The 17,267-nt window shown below is 38.5% G+C and overlaps 1 protein-coding gene across 3 annotated transcripts in view; it reads right to left on the bottom strand.

Annotated features, from left to right (window-relative positions):
- LOC117294586 overlaps positions 1-17,101 on the bottom strand; it is a 28,801-nt gene extending 11,700 nt beyond the window's left edge. For 2 of the 3 annotated variants that reach the window (XM_033777065.1, XM_033777063.1), the window contains exons 1-5: positions 17,011-17,101; positions 10,662-10,882; positions 6,468-6,648; positions 4,478-4,902; positions 42-3,537 (exon numbers count right to left, since the gene is read on the bottom strand). In XM_033777065.1, the coding sequence (XP_033632956.1) occupies positions 42-3,537; positions 4,478-4,902; positions 6,468-6,648; positions 10,662-10,724 (4,165 nt within the window). In that variant the 5' untranslated portion in view covers positions 10,725-10,882; positions 17,011-17,101. Of the gene's footprint in view, positions 1-41; positions 3,538-4,477; positions 4,903-6,467; positions 6,649-10,661; positions 10,974-17,010 lie in introns of those variants that run through there. The other variant, XM_033777064.1, reaches the window with a different exon arrangement.
- Between the last annotated feature and the right edge of the window lie 166 nt (positions 17,102-17,267).

Consider the following 17,267-nt stretch of genomic DNA (forward strand, 5'->3'; position numbering starts at 1 on the left):
ACTAAGCCACTATGTAATAATGATCATGAAGCTTTTCTTACCAATATGACTGCTCTCTAGTGTGGTTTTGCTGCTTGGTGTTAATGAATCCTCCTGATTCACGGGGTAAGTATACATTACTTCGCTGCTTCCCGGTGGTTTGTATGGCCTGATGAAGCTCCCCGGAGACTTTTCACTTCCTCTGCTCCTGTCATGCTTTGAGGATGCCACAGATTGACCATTCTGCTGCCTGAACTCTTGGGGGGACTTTTGCAGAGGTGACTTCTCGGGGCTTCTTGATTGATCGCTTTCCCTAGATGTCGAGCGCTGGTACTCCCGAGCCGGTATTGGTATTCGACTGCTGCCACTTGTTTGTGTAACAAGAGGACTAGGGCGAAGATCTCGTTTGGTCATCTTTGCCTTTTCCTTTGCCTCCCTGCTCCTTCTTCGGCTGGCCCTTTCTAAAGACCCAGTGAACTGTGATCGTTCTGAGATTTGCCTGGCGTATGATTTGGCTCGAAATTTTGTCAGGTCTATTTCTGGCGAAGAATGTGATCGATGCATTCCCATATCATCAGATGGAAACTCCTCTTCATCCTCATCCTCCCCAGCTTGCCTTTCCTCGGGCAACTGCTGATGCTCCTCTTCTTGATGGAGATAGTAAGGCTCCTTGGCCTGATTGGGTAAGAGACCATACACCAGCTGCTGAGACGGACCTGTATTTGCATCTCTTGTCCAAGCCTCCTTTGATGGTTGATTTACATGGTGACCTGCAAGACTCGTTTCTGTATGCTGTACACTTGGTTGAGGACGTTTATAATAATCAACACTGTGATCAAAAGTTCTGTCTGTGACTCTTTGTAGTTGAGATGCTAATAATTGTTGTGCATAGCTTAAAGCCCCAAAGGGTTGTCCCTCCTGTGGTTCTGCATATTGAGACATTGGGGAAGGCTTCCTTACTTCTTCAGCACTCATGTGAGAGGTTGCAAGACTAACTGAACTCTGCTCTTGACTCTGCATCTCTGCCAGTCTCAGCTCAGCATCCAAAACAGCGGCTTCTTGCAGGATCCTTAGAACATGCTCCTGAGGCGGATTTTTCGCTAGTATTGCTCGAACTCTACTTGCCAGTGAATCCATACTCTCTATGCTCTCTCCATAAGGATCTCTTGGAGTGGTCCCATTGCTAAGTTCCGCTTGCCCAAGCCCAAAAGATCTTTGTGAAGAATTAGTTCCATCTAGTTCTACTCTCTGTTGTTGGTAGCTGTGTAATGAAGTAGGGCTCACCGAGGAAGTATCTGAACCACTGTTATTGTAATTTCTTTGCAGTAGGTCTGTTGAGTCTCCGATGAGAGGTGTCCTGGCCACATCTGCACCAGCAGAAGCCCTCTCCACATAGGCTGTGTTTTCTAACAGCTGCTGGACTCTGCGTGACAGGGAATCTGACGATATGTAACTAGACCCATCTCTATAACCAGCCTGTGGCTGCCTGCTGGAGGCGCTTCCGAATTGATCATACCCAACCTGCATTGTGGGCTGAGGAGTAGTTTCACTCCTGTCACGGCTGTCTGATGATGCCAAAGGAATTGTCATACTCTTAGAGAGCGATGCCGTTTGCTGGTCAGTGTATGCATCCCAAGTAGTAAGAGAAACAGCAGTCGGACTTTGGGTGTAACCTCTCTCTGGAAGTTGAATTGGTTCTCCACCGTTTGTTGGATGCAAAACTCTCTCAATTATTGCTCTCACAGAACTGGAGGTGCTAGCATCTGAGATGGTTGGGGAAGTGCCCCTTGGGATTCTTGGATGCATCGACTGCGGTGATACACTTGGCAGGGTTTGTGGCTCGTTTAGAATCTGCTCTACCTTGTCAGCAAGAGAGTCAGCACCAACACTCTCAGATGAACCAGTCCTCGCGGAATCAGGGGTTTGGTTTCCAAGACTTCTTACTTTTCTTGATCTGTGGCTGGAACTGGATTCCAGAATATTCTCAATACTGTCCGGAGAGCCTGCCTCACTTGTGAAGCTGCCGCTATCCTCAGATGGAGTCCTTTTCAATATGTGATGTTCACCAGGCAGTGATGTTGCTGAAAGTAGCAGAGCAACTCTCCTTGAAAGAGAGTCTTGACTCTGAACAGTATCAAGACTGCTGAGTGAGACAACAGCACCTAGCTCCTCCTGTCTGGATTTACGAGTAACAGTTGTTTCTTGTCTTCCTTCCACAGTCTTGGTTTGAGGCATGTAAACATCTTTTAAATCCTGCGAGTCCCCGATTAGCTCTGTGCCAGTTTCATTGACGTTATAATGACTGGGTGAATCCGCCTTTGTGTTAACATTGACGGGTTGCATTTCATCTGGAGTTACACTTTGCAAATCATGTGGATATTGGATGTAGGATCTAGCAATCTTGGTGCTAGATGTTTCGGATGCTGAACTGTTCTTTACAGATCCATCAGACTCTGTGCTACTTTCCCCATTCTTTGTAGACTTTATCTTTTGAGAATTTGAGCTTTGTGTTTTCTTGTCGATTGTCTTTGCGGGAAGTTTTGTTACTGGACTTTTCTTTGCTGGACTTGTCTGTTTCAGCTTCTTTGTTGTTCTTGAATGAGTAAGTTCAGGTTTTGTTGAAGATGAACTTCCAGATGAACTGCTAGAATTATTTCTCTTGACCGATCCTCCTTTACTCTTCATTGTTAAAGTCTCTGGACCTTCAACCGATGCAAGCAGGCTGTGTGCAGAACCTGGTTTGGCATGCACTACTGGTGTCAAATTAATGGGTTCTAAATTATTTAGATCAAGAGGCAGCTGTACATGAGATCCTCTGAGAGAACTGGAACTCTTCGCCACAAGAGATGGGCTGATAGAATCCTCGCTCCAGACACCTGTGGTGCTTCTGGAGCTCTCTCCTTTGTTTGAAGAAGTACCTGTTGTTGACAAAGTCCCATCCGTTTCCGTCAAAGAGTGGCCAGGAGATGAGGCCTTCTGAATACCTGTCTTCGCTCCGACTGGTTTTGAGCTTCCACCAACCTTTTCAGAAGGCGGGATGATTTTAGTGATTGGGTCGTCCTGGACTGGATAGTAGGGGGTTGAGGTGTACTTTGGTTTCTTGTCGGTGACAGCAATAAAGTCACTGTTTATACTCGTCATATCCTTAAAGTTGGACAAAGACTCCTCATTTAACAGCTGACCTGGATCTTGTGGTGCTGGAGACAGAAACGACTGCTTGGCTCTGGTTGGGCTATCTCTACTTCTCGTAGAATCATGATCCCGTTGGTCTACCATCCTCTCAATTCCTGTTTCTGACTTCCCTAGCACTCCCGTGGACAACTGGGAGTCTTGGTACATGGAATGTTCCGGTAATGACACACTTTCTCCGAGGAGATGCTCAGGTGAATCAACAGCACTTTGGCCAGGAATGGAGTACTGAGTAAGGTCAGGAATGTTTGGATCTTGTGGAATGAGATGTTGTGATAACTCAGGTCCTGTAGTGTTACTGCCAGTACTATCATGATGACTAGCTTCAGTCACTCTGTCAAGAATTGTCACTTCTGACTTCAGAGACTCCTACAAAAGAGAAGAGCAAAACGAAATGGAGGAATTTTATCAAGACATTTGGGAAAACAATAATCTGTTAAAACCTAGGAAGATATCAAACAAAAACAGGTCTTGAACATTGTTTTTGAAAGGGCAAGGCCATGTTCTTTGTGCTAAAGGCACATCCATTGGAAAATCTTAGAGTCTATGAGAAACTTTTGAAGGGGCATCGAGGCCAAGACCAGGGCAACAAAGAAATTTTTCTTCAAAGTTTCTTTTAAAATTAAATGAATATTTTCAGATACGAACTTTCAAATTTGTATGAAAATGTATTTAATATGTCATGTATTGATCTGCAAAGAACTTTTTAAATCTCTAAAAAAAAATTGCCTTACCAATTTTGTCAAGTGTAATTGTGCTGAAATTAATTCTGCTCAGTTAAGATGCATGCTAGACATTACGGGAAAGCTACATTAAAAAAAGAGGCTAACAAGACACATCCTATCGTCTGGCAACTTAAACCTGTGATCTCCATGTAATTGCTTTTCCAAACAGTGGACATAATTTGATCAATCACAAACCACCGTACTGCTGAATGCCCCAGGCTAATTAACAGCTCATCCATTCAGTTTAACAAGCATGATACTTTGCACAAGTAGGACAATTTTTATTGAGCACCAACATGTATACATAGATGTAGGTTTTTTATAGACCTTTCAGATTATTTATTTGCTGGTTTTTCTGAGGCCCCCGAAAAATCGGAAATCGACTTGATCAGGAAGAATATTGTGCCTGGTTTAAGGACGCAAGTAATTCAATGCAATCACTGAAAAGGAAGCATACTTTCCGTAATTCAATGCAATCACTGAAAAGGAAGTAAACTTTCCGAGTTTTTGTGGCTAAACTCGAAAAATCTTTAATGGAGCTTCCAGTAACTTTGGCTTCATGAACTTCACAGACTCTTACTAACCTTATGAGGAGACGTAGTCTCCAGAGTGTGTTGTGAAAGTGACACCGACAGATTCCCACTCACAAAATCAGCAGAGACCTCAGCAATGGCATCATGGAGAGCATCCCTCCTCGCCTCCCCATCATCCTCCCCAGGGTCCGTCCCATCCAGGGTATCACCCCCATCTTCAGACTGGGGTAAGAGAATGTCCGTCTCACTGCTGCTGTATCGGAACTCAGATCCTTCGTCCTCGGTGGAGAAGAGGTACCCTTCCTTAGTGACTCCTCCCGTCATGGCCGAGGTGAGTGGGAGATCTTCAAATTGACCTGAATCCCGACTGTCTTGGAAGTCAACTGCAGGGAGGTGGTAGGCATCTCCTTGCGGGACTGACGTCTTGCTTTGATTGGCTGCACTGACTGCAGCGATTGCTGCTATTGGATCTACACCTGGAAATATATTTAAGACAATTATAAGACGTCAACAATAGAAAAATTCCCCAATGAAAGAAGACCAAGTTTAGTTGAATTCTTAAACCACAAATAAGAGAAGTTCAAGAGAAGACAGAGACCAACATATGTACCACAAATACAGCTTACATTCAAGCTACCCTACAATTTGTTACTGGTAAGTCAGTATCATTCAACAATCCAACTCTGCAAAACAATCCAATGCTTCAGCGCACTCATTTTAAACATTCATCATTCACTTATCCGTGACAAGACATGGCAGTTTAGCTAGTGAGTGGCCTACAACATCCCATATACTCTTCTCCTATGTCACCACACACCAAATTGTTTAAACTTAGATAATATCGGCAGGCCTGACCCAGAGGTTTAAGCATTTGTGATATAGGCCTACCGACTCAAGTCCTTCTTCTAAATCCTTCACTTTGGCAAATGAAAAACGAAGGAATTTGAAATATATAGGCCATCACATGAGTAATCTCCAACAAGGAATTTCATTCACATTTAATTATTGTCTTTATTAGTTAGAATGTTGAGTACAAAAATGTCTCTCATACTGCCAAAGTGTTCCTTGTGTACGCAGTGCAGTGAACAAAATGTCCCTGTGACATGGCCTTAAAAGTATCAAAACTTTTTTTTTCCAGGGGCCATTACCACCTACTCCTAGTGCTGAAACAGGGTTACCCCTTTCACCGTGCATACAGATGTAGGCTTGGGTATCATCAAGCCGAAGCCTGGCCGGTAAAGCAGAAAGCACTACCTCCCCAATTTTACGAAGCAAGTGTAACAACCAGGATTCAAACCCACACTCTGCTGATCAAACACCAGAGCTTGAATTCGGCGCTCTTAACCGTTTGGCCATGACACGTCAAACTGCTGTACTAACTGTAAGTGTGCCATAAACAAATGGTGTTGACGATCTTGTGTTCCCAGTCAAGTTCTTATTACAGGCAAAGTTGGTCCACTGATTCACCAGACTACAACTAGGGCTTGTCCAAGGCTCTTTACGCAAGCACCGGCCCGCTGCTCGTTGATACCTCGAAAAGCTATGCTTCGACCCCGTGGTATCAAGTAGTGTTTTGTGCCGTGTGGTATAGTATCTATGCATTTCGTGAATTCAGAGTGGGCCGGTGCTTACGTAAAGAGCCTTGGACAAGGCTAGACTACAACATCCAGTATGGTCCTAACATAGAAATTTGACTAATTCCAGGGGTGAGAGTCATTATACTAACGAAAGAGTCTGAAACTTGGATGCAAATTCAAAGGTATCTTGAAATGATGGCATTTCTACTGTTTGGTAACCCCTGGGGTTATAGATTCCAAGGAGCTTTTGGAAACAGTATCCAAAGCACTAGAGAAGTAGACAAATTAGCAGGATTTCTTTTTTTGTGGAAAAATTTTGGTCTGATTTTCTTCACCAGGCCGACATAAAATGTCTGAATTCAGCCAAAAGTCTGAACAATCTCTCAACTTTTTATTCTATCGTTCAAAAACATTCTTTGTCAACCAACTTTTAAGACTTGTATCTTGAAGCAGATTTTTATTACCTTGTTTATCAGATTTGGCTCTTTTGGCCGAAGAATTGAGACTACTAGTGGACTGGATGGAACTCTGCGAAGATGAGCGACTACTCATGCCAGCAGAAGACCGACTACTAACAGATCGCTTGACCGGTGAAGGAGACGAGACCAACTCAAACTGCTCAGGGACCAAGGAATACCAGCTGTCCTATAAGATGAAAAACAAGAATGTAAAATTAACTGAGAAGCAGTTAACAAATCTCTGTACCCATTACCTTTATTAATAATAATACGATAGATTTAAAGGCAGTAGACACTATTGGTCATTGTCAAAGTCTAGCCTTCACAGTTGGTGTATCTCAACATATGCATAAAATAACAAACCCGTGAAAATTTGAGCTCAATCAGTCATCAAACTTGCGAGATAATAATGAAAGAAAAAGAACACCCTTGTCACACAAAGTTGTGTGCGTTTAGATGGTTGATTTCGAGACCTCAAGTTCTAAATCTGAGGTCTCGAAATCAAATTTGTGGAAAACTACTTCTTTCTCGAAAACTATGCCACTTCAGAGGGACCCGTTTCTCCCAATGTTGTATACCATCAACCTCTCCCCATTACTCTTCACCAAGAAAGGTTTTATGCTAATAATTATTTTGAGTAATTACCAATAGTGTCCACTGGCTTTAATATGGCGCATAATGCAGGGACCTCTATGCGCAACACAAAACATAAAACAATGAACAAATATTAATAAACTAGGCAATTGTTACAAATGTTTTGTATACAAACGAGTAGTATAAAAGTCCCTTGAAAATGTGAAGAGAGGCAGCTTTATATTATAAGAGACATGCTTTTCTATGTAACCAGAGCCATGCACCCAGCCCAGTCATGCCAGTTCAGTTTGAATACATGGCCGATTTGATTCATTCCATAATGTCCATAGTCATCTTCTGTTTTTGCAAGTATTTATTTTTAAAACAAATACTTTTTAAATGCAATTTCATGAAGAAAAACTTTGATATTAAAGGTAAACTTTGATAAAAGTATGAAGGTTGTTTTTATCCTGTGAAATCAATAAATGAAGACATGATTGAATGAACTTCAAAAAGAAGCTATTTTTTATTTGATGCATTTGTACTTTAAAGGCGCTGTACATGTTTGGTAATTGTCAAAACAAGTCTTCTCACTTGGTGTATCCCAACATTTAGCATAAAATAACAAGCCTGTGAAAATTTTGGCTCAATTGGTCATTGAAGTTGCGAGAAAATGATGAAAGAAAAAACACCCTTGTTGGACTTCTAGCTCAAGTATTTTTGTGAGAAATTACCTCTTTCTCAAAAACTACGTTACTTCAGACATGTCAGAGGGAGTCGTTTCCCACAATGTTTTATACTATCAACAGCTCTCACATGCTCATTACCAACTCAGTTGTTAAGTTAATATTTGTTTTGAGTAATTACCAAACATGTACATGTGTACCTTCCCTTTAATGTTTGTATTCCTTCACGAATCAATTTTACTTTCATGTTGAAAAACAACAACGACCAGTAGGATTTGAAACTTTGCATGGTGGAAATACGATATAGAAAGGTTTGCGGTAACACGTAATGACTTTCTCTAATGAGTTGGGGTGGTTCTGAAAAGAACCGTTGGTTTCAACTCGATGTTTCGGTCAGTATGCTCTGATCGTCTTCTGGAGAAAAAATTTTTACACGCTTCTATTTGTTTTAACAGCCACGCAGTGAGAGCCTTGTAAATTAATATTTCACAAGGCTGTATATTTTCAGAACAGAATGTTAGCTTGCAAATGCCCACTCCAAAAAACAATGTGAACCAGCCATAGTTTTCAATAAGATATAATTATAATCAATAGCAATGAATAATAATGGTAATATACTGTATACTTCAATGTGGTATTACATATTGAAGGCCACTCAACGTGGTGTAAATTACACATTGTTGCACGCTGCATGAATGTATTATGGGGCAAGTTTTTCACTACAAATAATGTGATATAATGAATTTGCCTGGCCATGATTATGAGCAACCTTTCAACAACACGCACACACAGGTGGACTACAAAAATGCAGACTTGAACATTATTATAAAAGTGGTTGAGTCCGACTACTTCAGATGCAGAGGTTTATCAATCAATCAGACAGCTTTTAGCTAGCTGCCTTTCAAAAAGCAGATAGTACACGCCGAGTAAAATATCGCGTCAATCGATGACAAACCAAAGTGGCAGTGGATGTGACATTTTTAATATTGAAGCACATTGATCATGCTGATGATACAAACCCCTGAGTCAACCTGCAAACAAATTATCATAGCATGTCATGTACAGTATGTGTCTATAGATTTGTTTGGCCTACATGTACATTGTATAGCGACGTTCACACTGTGCATGCCTGTATCATCCGCAAAGCATTGTAAACTGTCCACGTTGCCACGCTTGATTCAATTTATTTAAAATGTAATAAGCAATAAAGCATACTCACAAAAATATTAAATAGTCTACATTTACACAATTGTACATTGATGTGTATACGCCAAATGTTCGTGAAGGCATCATGTTTCTGAATGTTTACGTACATGATACATGTATGTAATTCAATTATGAATTGATTTCTCCAACAAATTGTTCTAAATTAAGATAGTAATGTAATTTATATTGGTTATTGAAATCAAACATAGCCACCAAACATGCCCACCAGTGCATTTGGTCTAATGAATTTAATTTATTAAATTATAACATTAATACTGAACATCTGTTCAAGTTCATATACTGTTTGTAATTCAATTCAATTCAATTCAATTCAATTCAATTCAATTCAATTCATCTTTAATATTCCTACCATGGAGGGCAATTTCTTTGCATGATTATGTGTAGGGCCTACATGTATTTTGTACTTTTCTTTGCTTTCATAGTTATCTTCGACAACCAATTGAGCTCAAATTTTCACAGGTTTGCTATTTTACGCGTATGTTGAGATACACCTAGTGAGAAGACTGGTCTTTGACAAGTACCAATAGTGTCCAGTGTCTCTCAACTCAGCTGAAATTTAAGTAAACACAACAATCACAAAGCACCAGGTTTTATTCACACAAGGTTTCAGTTACAGTCAGGGCTCCAAATTAACATTGGATCAAGCCAGAGGCCAGTGATTTCAGCCCTGGGCCAGTAAACTTACGTACAAACGGAAAAGTCCAACGGTCCTGTGTTTTTCAATAAAAAAATATTACTTCACTGGGGGGCTGTATACATCATATTTTGTTAGATATTCAAATGTTGACTTTCAGTCTGTTAGGCCTATTGTTTTAATTCAAATTGAGGACTGAATCAAACATTACTTGCCACTGGGATAATAACCGAAATGTTCAGAGCTCATTAATTTGTTTATTTAATTCTTTATTGTTCTGCCCGTTGAGTAGACTACAATGTAGATCAAGGCAGTGCCAGATACCATGCGCTTTATAAGAACTCCAGTTAGTATTATTATTGTTGTTGTTTTAAAATTAAACAAATCTCCTGTTGGTGCTTGTTTTCAAATAAAAGCAGTTTTAATGTTTTAATTTTTACATGTTACACATAAAAGGTGGTTTTTTATTGTTTGATGCCGGCTTTGTCAAATAACTTCTGGTATTTAAAGTAAACACTTCGAGGGACGAGTACAACAACAGCCCTGTGGTCCTGTGGATGTTTCTCCTAAATTCAAGCGATATTGACAGTAAAAAGGGATTGGACAGACATGTGTGTAACAAGAAATGAAAACGAAGAATAGCTGTAAATTGAAATGATATTTTGAAGCCTGACCACGGGAATGAAAGCTTCATCGCAGGATGGAATTTAATTAAATCAATGTCATTAGGACTGTGTCTGTGAAATAGAGTTAATATCGACAAACAATGTCTCCCTTCTCTGCAATTATCATAAATAATGAGTTATCAGTTTTGTCGGTAAATACCACTAGTTCATTTGAGGGCCTTCTCCAAACCAAGGCTTCTTAGGCTCCAGGCTCTGGCTTGGGCTCCATTATCAATTATTGAGCATTGTGATTTACATTTGTACATTGAACATTATTGAAAGGCGCTTCAACAACCAAACAAGAGCCTGGAGCTGGAGCCTAAGTTTGGAAAATGCCCTCAGTTAAAAATTATGACAGTCACAAATTATATGGAAGAATGTTATTTTATCAGTAGAATTTGTTGTGGAACTGTACCTCTTTCTTGTGGGCTGAAGCAGATCGTGAGCTGGATCTTGATGATCCACTGCTAGAAGACATGATGGAATTAGTCCTCTCACCAACGTAGAAACCTCGTCACCAGACAATCTAGATTAATCCTCATCTAGTCATGCTGCGTAAATGTCACACACTGTATAGAGCTTATAGGTTCCTGACATAGAGCTCATGGGTTCAACGTCTCATTCATAAAAGCCAATCTAAAGAAGGAGGAAGAAAGACGACCAGATTTGATAAATCTTAAGGGCAAATGTGAATTTCTCTGAGCATAAAGCTGACACACATGAATGTTAGCCTGATTACACATGGCTGTCTGGATATGATGAGAGCACTATAAAATGATGATAAATCAATATAAATGCGGACCAGTAGTAGTTTTGAGTACCCGCATAATTCTCGTCGACGGAACCAAGTCAACTGCTGATCCTGAAGTGTCGAGAGTCATGAACATATTCAGTTCAATCTGGGCTCAATACACACTGTGTCTGTTCAAATCATAGGAATATTTTCCATCAAAAACAGCAGTGGCAAAACTAAAGGGGAGGGAGCAGGGGGCGATAGCTCAGAAACCCGGCCCCACCCCCCCCCCCCACCCCCTTGAGATAAAAATAAAATGCACAAAAAAACGATTCAATCATTATATATCCGCAACACCCCCCCCCCTGAAATAAAAGTCTTTGTCGCTGCAGTGCTGCCCCCACCAATCCCAAATAAAAGTGTCATAACTACATAAAGGGACAGTATTGATTTGTTAGGGGTGTTTGTTTGTTAGTTTGTTTGTTTGTTTGTTTGTTTGTTTGTTTGCTTGTTGGGGTATTTGTTGGGGTGGTTGCTTGTTGGTTTATTTTTGTGAGGGGTGTGGGGAGCTGTTATCAGCTTTTTATAATTTGCACCTATTGAATAGCCTAGGATGGATCATGGATCCGAGAGGGTCGACTGTACCATTTTTTATTCATGACATTGTATTAGAAATCAAAGAAAAAAAGGATCTACAATTTTGTACTTTTATGACATGCCAAAGTTTGATTTTTCATACTAATCTTTTACATACTTGTTGCATGAAGGCCTAATTCAACATCGTTGTGGACTGATATTTAAAAAATGAATCGTTATAAATTAATGAACTACCATTCTCCATATTATAGTTTGCAGGTTGAATCACATCCCTACTATATTGATTGTTGTACATTACCCTACGCATACTGTACTGTTGGCATGTTTCTATAGCTCTACTGTACATTATGAATGTGTGGACTTCAGATGTTAATTACATGTAGGTTCTTAATTTAGAGGTGAGCTACATGTAGGTGCAGGGTTGAGCTAGAAAACACCTTAAGGTGTAGCGGCTGTCAAAAATGTTCAACTATTTCACATTGGTGCGATGGCGTTCAATTTTTAGAACTTGTTATTTCTTTAGTATTCAACAGAGGAAATGAAAGTCCAGCATTCTCCAGAAGACGATCAGAGCATACTGAGCGAAACGTTGAGTTAATCCAATGGTTCTTTTCAGAACCACCCCAACTCATTTAGAGAAAGTCATTACATGGTGTTATCACAAACTCTTCTATATCTTATTTCCAGCATGCAAAGTTTCAAATCCTACTTAGAGGAAATGAAGATATGTTGAGGAAAAAAACTAAATATAAAGGCCTGTTACTAAATGTTTCTAAAAGTTTAAATTGAAATTTCCCTCATAGAAGTAACCTCTTGTCTAGGAGGTCATTGTCAAGCAGTCTTAGTCTTCCCTATTAAAAGAGCAATTACTACAAGGCAGGTCGTTAGTGCCGACTGCATGGCTTTCACTCTAGATGTTTTGGAGCTCCTGATAAATGGCCTTATTGACAAAGAGTGGTCTCCAAAGTAATTGTTTGGCAAAAAAAAAAAAAATTAATTTTTGAAGAAAAAAAATAAAAACATTTGTTTTTGGATTTATGGGTTTCATATTATAGGCCTATACGTTTTTCTTTTAAAGATGCTATGTCAGATTTTTGGCCCCAAACATTAAAAAATAGATTTTTTTGAGTGAATGGTATTTCAAAGAGTATCACCCGCTCTAACGAAAAAAGGTTTAACTTTTACTTTTAATGGTCAGGAACCATGACAAAAATTTAAAGCGTTTCTTATAAAACACAAAAACTAATTTTGAGCACTTTATGTCACTGACTACTAATAATTTGCGGACTTTTTTTAGCAATGGCTCAAATGAAAGCTTGTAACTTTCTCGACCCCCATCAAAACACCTATTGAATTTTAAATCAAAACTGTTTGGTCAAATCGGCCAAAAATCTGACATGGCATCTTTAACACCCTTCTGATCAAAGAAATTGCAATTAATGACCTTACACAAATGTACGTATTAGCACTGAGATGACGGAAAGTAAAGTTGTGGTTAGCAAAATTTGAAGGTCTCTTTTTCTCTCCATGCACTGGATTGTACATAATACTTTGTACAAACATGAAAATTTATATAACATTTTGACATGTTGTATGATTTGAGAACTTTTTGCTATCAGGTACAATCACATAATATGGAGTGGAGCAACATAGATTCCCTTCATAAATATCAACCCACACAGCCCAAACTCTGAATGATAATTTCCTTCAATTTCCAACCTGCTAAGGGGCACCCAGAGGCAAATCCTCCCCCTACACACACACACGTCGCCACTGAGACTGCAATGCTTTATGTACTGTGTGGAGGTACAATCATTGTGAATCACGCATAATGACATGTAACCTAATGCATGGATGAATATAGTGCATCTACTTATGGTGAGAGGAGCAGTCGGGCACACGGGATCTGATGTTATTCACTGTGTACATCGTAATCTTATCAATATTCATACAAAAATAATCAGGTCAGGATGAATAGGGATGAGGGGGAATTAATTGATGGGGTGAAAAACTGTGCAAACAGTGTCAAATTGTAGATCACATAGATGATAAATTTGTTCATGAAATTCCGGATAATGTTATGCACACCGTACAATGTATGCAATGCATATTGTCTGCAGCATACACGCCCTACGCACATATATTGTACACATTTAATGTGCATCATTCATCCTTTTAGGAACACATTCCTGGACACAAAAATAACTTCTGTGTAAGAAATGAGCAACATCTGGACGAAAATTAGTGCAATGAAGCACGTATCCCAAATATTTTGTCCTACACCAATAAACAATGGAATTTCTAAACAATATGTCTGGGCCAACATAGTGATCAATTGATTTCAACAATCCAGTTTATGAATAAAAAAAGAAAAGTATGTAAGGCAAAATAACTATCTGCATAAATTGTACAGTACAATGCACACATGTCATGCATGTTGGTTACTTTTTGTGAAAATCCCATGCACAACTTTCACTCCAGGGATCAAATTGACTGCAGGCTTGCATGAGGCCAGCAATTTCGGAAACGCAGTGAGTTGGACAAGTCCGGCAGTCTTGTGTTTTTCAATTGAATAAAATAATGGACATGATGTACCTCACTGTATATTAGCATAAAAAAACCACGAATGTTGACTTTTTGAGTCTATTAAATATCTTACAATTTTGTTGGTTATTAAAATAAACTTCCATAATATTGATCTCTTTGCTGGTTTAAAAAAAGTTTAGGCCAAGTAAAATAAATAACTTGTTAGGCCTACTTGTCCCTGCCCGCTCCAAATTTGGGTAATTCTTTGTCATTTATTATTTTAAAAAAACGAATCTTTGATTGGTTGATTTGTTTTTTGAATAAATGTGAATCAAATGTTGCTACAAACTATTTGTTTTTAATTTGCATTTATGGCTTTCCATAGCTTTTCAACCTCAGTTGTCAAAACCATGAGCTGTTACGTTGATAGAAAGGTCTGTATGTTATGGCGCCCATCTTAGACATAGGAGGTTATCTTTACAAAAAATAACAACAAAATAGAAAATAACAACTGAAAAAAGACCTCTCTAACCAACATTTTTAAAAGTCCAGATGAGCAGCATGTTATTTTGTTCACATGGCCATTAATACTATAAAAACTTCGAGAAAAGATTCTTTCTTATTTTAAACTAATGGTCTTGTAAAAAATATTATGATCTGGGCCCAATTTCTTAGAGCTGCTAAGCACAAAAATTTGCTTAGCATGAAACTTACTTCCTTGATGAAAACAGGATTACCAACCAAGTTTCCTTTTGAATTGCTTAATTGTTATCAGGCGTTGAACTTTGTTGTTGAGGGGGCATAGCAAATTTCCCTTTGGGAAGGGGCACTTCATAAAAAGGAAGATGTAAATTTGGCTTGCAGATGCCCGGTATACTAGGCCTACCACAGCAAAAAAGCAAATGTAGGGCACCATGTCACCAGATGTGGGTGCCATTGTTTATTTTGAGGCTTTTTTCTTTATAGTAAACTCTGTTTTCCTATTTCTGTCATTTTGAAATAGTTTACTTTTAATCATACTAGAATGTGTTAAATTTCTTACAGCTTATATTTTTAGTTTGTTTTATAGTTTTATATTTGTATGACACAATTATGTGGACCACATTTAAGTGATTTTAATGTCTTCTTGTTCATGTTGTTGTCTCATATTGGCACATATCTGGTGGTAGTTTTGTCCTTTTTTGCTTTTCATGTATCATACGTGTATATTTATCCAAGATTCTACTGTCAGTACCATATTCACGTGGTCACATTTCAACTACACGTAATCAAAATGTTGGAACACTCTAAGCCATTCATGATTAAAAAATTAAGAATTATTAAATAATACTAAAAAGTAAAATAGGGGCATTCATTATGTTTTAGACTTTGCTCGACTATAAACATAATAACATTAAAAATTGTGGCACGGTTGTAAAAACCATTTTTCAATATTGCCTTTGCAGTTTATTTTTGTGCTTCTACTAAAGACAATCAGAGCATACTGAAGTGTTGAGTTATCGGCTTCCTTTCAGAACCAACAACACTAGTTGCGATAACGTAACCCTCCTCGCCATCGGGGAGGAGGGTTATGTTATCGCAACTAAACCAACACTAGATTTTCACATGGTGTGGTGTTTGCCGCAAATCTACAATAACATTAAACAAGTAGGCGGTATAAAAATAGTAAGTAGGTATTATTGAATCATAATCATCATCTAGGCCTATAGTTGGAAAATTTTCCGTATGGCGCCACCACTTTTTCATTCGATATGAAATAATATATATAGTAACTTATTTACCTCAATGAGATATCCCTTTTTGTAAAAATGAGTGAAAAAGTGGTGGCGCCATACGGAAAGTTATCCCTATAGTTTGATATGACATGATAATGACAACAATCAACTTCATGACTCTTACTAAACGCCACCGGCCTTCAGTTTAGCAATAATTATTTTCCACTTGCCTAATATTATTAATAATTGTTTTGTTTTTTACCCAGCCAAAAATAACAACAGGAAAATACAAGTTTGTTGTTTGATGTTTATTTGATCTTCCCCTCAATCCTCATCAATGGAATTTGACAAACTCCCACAACAATGACCCTTTTCGCTCATATTTATTTAAATCATGTTTTGTATTAATTTTTTTATTTTAAAATTTTAAAAATTGCAACTTACTTAAACAACCAGCCGCTGATTTCACAATGACTAGAATAAATGTTGGGATATTGTCGTCTAGTTACTGAATCAGTTTCTTGACTTGTGCAATTCATAAATCATAGATGGTAAAACAATGTTTGTACGTAGAGCATGGAGGAAGATTTTATGAGAGAGATCGGTTGTTGCCAGCTTGGTCATGTTGGTGTTACTAGACGACAATATCCCAACATTTATTCTAGTCATTGTGAAATCAGCGGCTGGTTGTTTTAGTAAGTTGCAAATTTTAAAATTAAAAGGATAACTTTCCGTATGGCGCCACCACTTTTCCACTCATTTTTACAAAAAAGGATATATCAACCAGGTAAATTAGATACTATATTATTTTATTTCGAATGTGAAATTCGATGTGAAATAATATAGTATCTAATTTACCTCAATGATATAAATGAATCCCTTTTTGTAAAAATGAGTAAAAAAGTGGTGGCGCCATACGGAAAGTTATCCGAACTCTATATCCTGATATCGATGCCTGAAATTATTGTTATTGGGGTTTTTTCTCGAAAAGACCGAGACAAAAGAGTAACCCCAAAACAAGTCAACATTCATCTGGCCTCAAAACACAACTGTCACTCACACAATTTGACGTCCGTGTTTGTTGTTATTTTTTTAAGCTAGATTTTAGTTTGAAGGCAATTTTATAGTATATGGGTCTTAAATTTTCACACAAGCAATACCCAAAACAGTTCATAAACTTTAAGGATACTCACATCTGTTTACACTTCAACAAATAAGAAGAAATTCCGTCGTTACGTTGCAAATATTTTGAGAAGGTTGACGCTCCCATATTATTCATTTAAATCGCCGCCATCTTGTTATCAATTTTGTCACGTGATCTCCTATATAATGTTTATTCATTTTATGACGCGTGCGCTCTATGATCCTGACTGACAAAGTTTTGGGGTTTTTGTTTGGGGGGGGGGCGGTCATTATGGGGTTCTTTCTGGAAATAATCACAATATTTAAA

The sequence above is a fragment of the Asterias rubens genome, chromosome 9, assembly GCF_902459465.1.
Source record: "Asterias rubens chromosome 9, eAstRub1.3, whole genome shotgun sequence".
NCBI classification, from domain to species: Eukaryota; Metazoa; Echinodermata; class Asteroidea; order Forcipulatida; family Asteriidae; genus Asterias; species Asterias rubens.